This window comes from Mustela nivalis, assembly GCF_964662115.1.
Source record: "Mustela nivalis genome assembly, chromosome: 13".
NCBI lineage: Eukaryota > Metazoa > Chordata > Mammalia > Carnivora > Mustelidae > Mustela > Mustela nivalis.
This window is the reverse complement of record NC_139032.1, coordinates 66,651,912-66,653,972: the sequence shown is the minus strand read 5'-3', so window position 1 is coordinate 66,653,972 and position 2,061 is coordinate 66,651,912. Positions and strand designations below refer to the sequence as shown.

Below are 2,061 nucleotides of genomic sequence, written 5' to 3'. Positions count from 1 at the left end.
CTGACGTCAGAGAATAAAACAAATGAAGAGAGATTATTGTTCTTCAAAGATTCTCCATCAGATTCATGCACAGCTGGTCTGTACACTAGTCTTAGTATAGGAAAAAGCAAAATAGTTGAGAGTGGGCTATGATTGTGAGTTCAACTAACTTTGCCTTTGAGCAGATGTTAAATTGCTGTGTAATGATTCAGTTTACTATGATTAGTTGTCTGCCCCATAAAAGCACACAATCTAACTGAAAAGAATGTGAGGCAGACAAATATGCATACAAATAAAATTTGCTTTACAGTTTTGAACATTTCTCTTAAACACTGAATCAGAATTCCAGTCCTTATTGAGTTGTCTTTTTCCTTCCCCATCACTCTCTTCACTGCATCTGATTAAAATGAAGTCTGTAATATTCTGGGGCTTTTAGAAAACTCTACTTAGAGTGTCTTTAGCAGTAGGGAAGTTGCTTCTGAACTTGCTTTTAATCCTGGGTAGATATTCATGCCTTAGCACAGGGCCTAGAAACTCTCAATATCTCAGTATTGTATTCTAGGCATAAACATCATTGAGGATAACAACATATGTCAGAAGCAGATGACAGAGCTTCAAAGAAAACACTCTATTTTACCCCAGAATAATGTTTATGCAAAGCATTTGTTAAATTTGTTGCTTGGCAGTGAAAATATTTTGTTAGGTCTTCCTTTGATATCCTGGAAGCTGGGATATGGATAGGATAAACAAGACATTTGTGAAAGAATTCATTCTTCTGGGACTCTCTGGTTACCCAAAACTTGAGATCATTTTTTTTTCTCTAATTCTAATAATGTATCTAGTGATTCTGATTGGCAACGGTGTTCTGATCATAGCAAGCATCTTTGATTCCCGTCTTCACACCCCCATGTACTTCTTCCTGGGCAACCTCTCTTTCCTGGACATCTGCTATACATCCTCCTCTGTTCCCTCAACTTTGGTGAGCTTAATTTCAAAGAAAAGGAACATTTCCTTCTCCGGATGCACAGTACAGATGTTCGTTGGATTTGCAATGGGGTCCACAGAGTGTTTCCTCCTGGGCATGATGGCTTTTGATCGCTATGTAGCCATCTGTAACCCTCTGAGATACCCTATCATCATGAGCAAGGTGGTGTATGTACTAATGGCTTCTGTATCATGGCTCTCTGGTGGTATCAACTCAATTGTACAAACATCTCTTGCCATGGGATTGCCATTCTGTGGAAATAATATTATCAATCATTTCTTATGCGAGATATTAGCTGTCCTTAAGCTAGCTTGTGCTGACATATCCCTCAATATTGTTACCCTAGCAGTATCAAATATGGCATTCCTGGTTCTTCCACTGCTGGTCATTTTTTTCTCCTATATGTTTATCCTTTATACCATCTTGAGAATGAACTCAGCCACAGGGAGACGCAAAGCCTTTTCTACTTGCTCAGCACATCTGACTGTAGTGATCATATTTTATGGTACCATCTTCTTCATGTATGCTAAGCCCAAGTCTCAAGACCCCCTTGGGAATGACAATTTGCAAGCTACAGAAGGGCTTATTTCCATGTTTTATGGGGTAGTGACCCCCATGCTAAATCCCATAATCTATAGCTTGAGAAATAAGGATGTTAAAGCTGCTGTGAAATATATGCTGAATTGGAAAGCTGTTAAGCCATAAGACCAAAGGGAAATATGAGTCTTTAGTGTATAAAGAATACAAATGGCATCATTGGGCCACCATTGGGGACCTTCTTTGGGGAAAGCAAAGTTTATAAAGGGAGGTTTTTATTCTTTGCTTTCATTGGCCCAGCTTAGCTATAATTACTAAGAATAATAGTCTGCCATAAACTCATATTGTAATAGGTTCTGATTCATATCTCACAAAGACAATGGATTCCATTAAAATCTCATCCGTGGTGATATCTGAAATGAGTGTTTCTGGTGTCCTATGTGGCAATAGAGTGGAAAACATCACATATAAGTTTTGGGAATAGAGAAGCAGGAGTATAAATTCTGCTCTATCATAAACTACTTAAATTAATATTGGGAAAGTTATTTATTTTTTCTAAA

General features: G+C 37.8%; 1 protein-coding gene across 1 annotated transcript; it reads left to right on the top strand.

The window, feature by feature from the left end:
• Positions 1-712: 712 nt before the first annotated feature.
• On the top strand, positions 713-1,669 carry LOC309846325 (olfactory receptor 13C4; the record flags this gene model as incomplete). The annotated part of the gene is made up of 1 exon (XM_082695193.1): positions 713-1,669. One exon carries the CDS (start codon positions 713-715, stop codon positions 1,667-1,669), a length of 957 nt encoding a protein of 318 aa, XP_082551319.1.
• Positions 1,670-2,061: the final 392 nt, after the last annotated feature.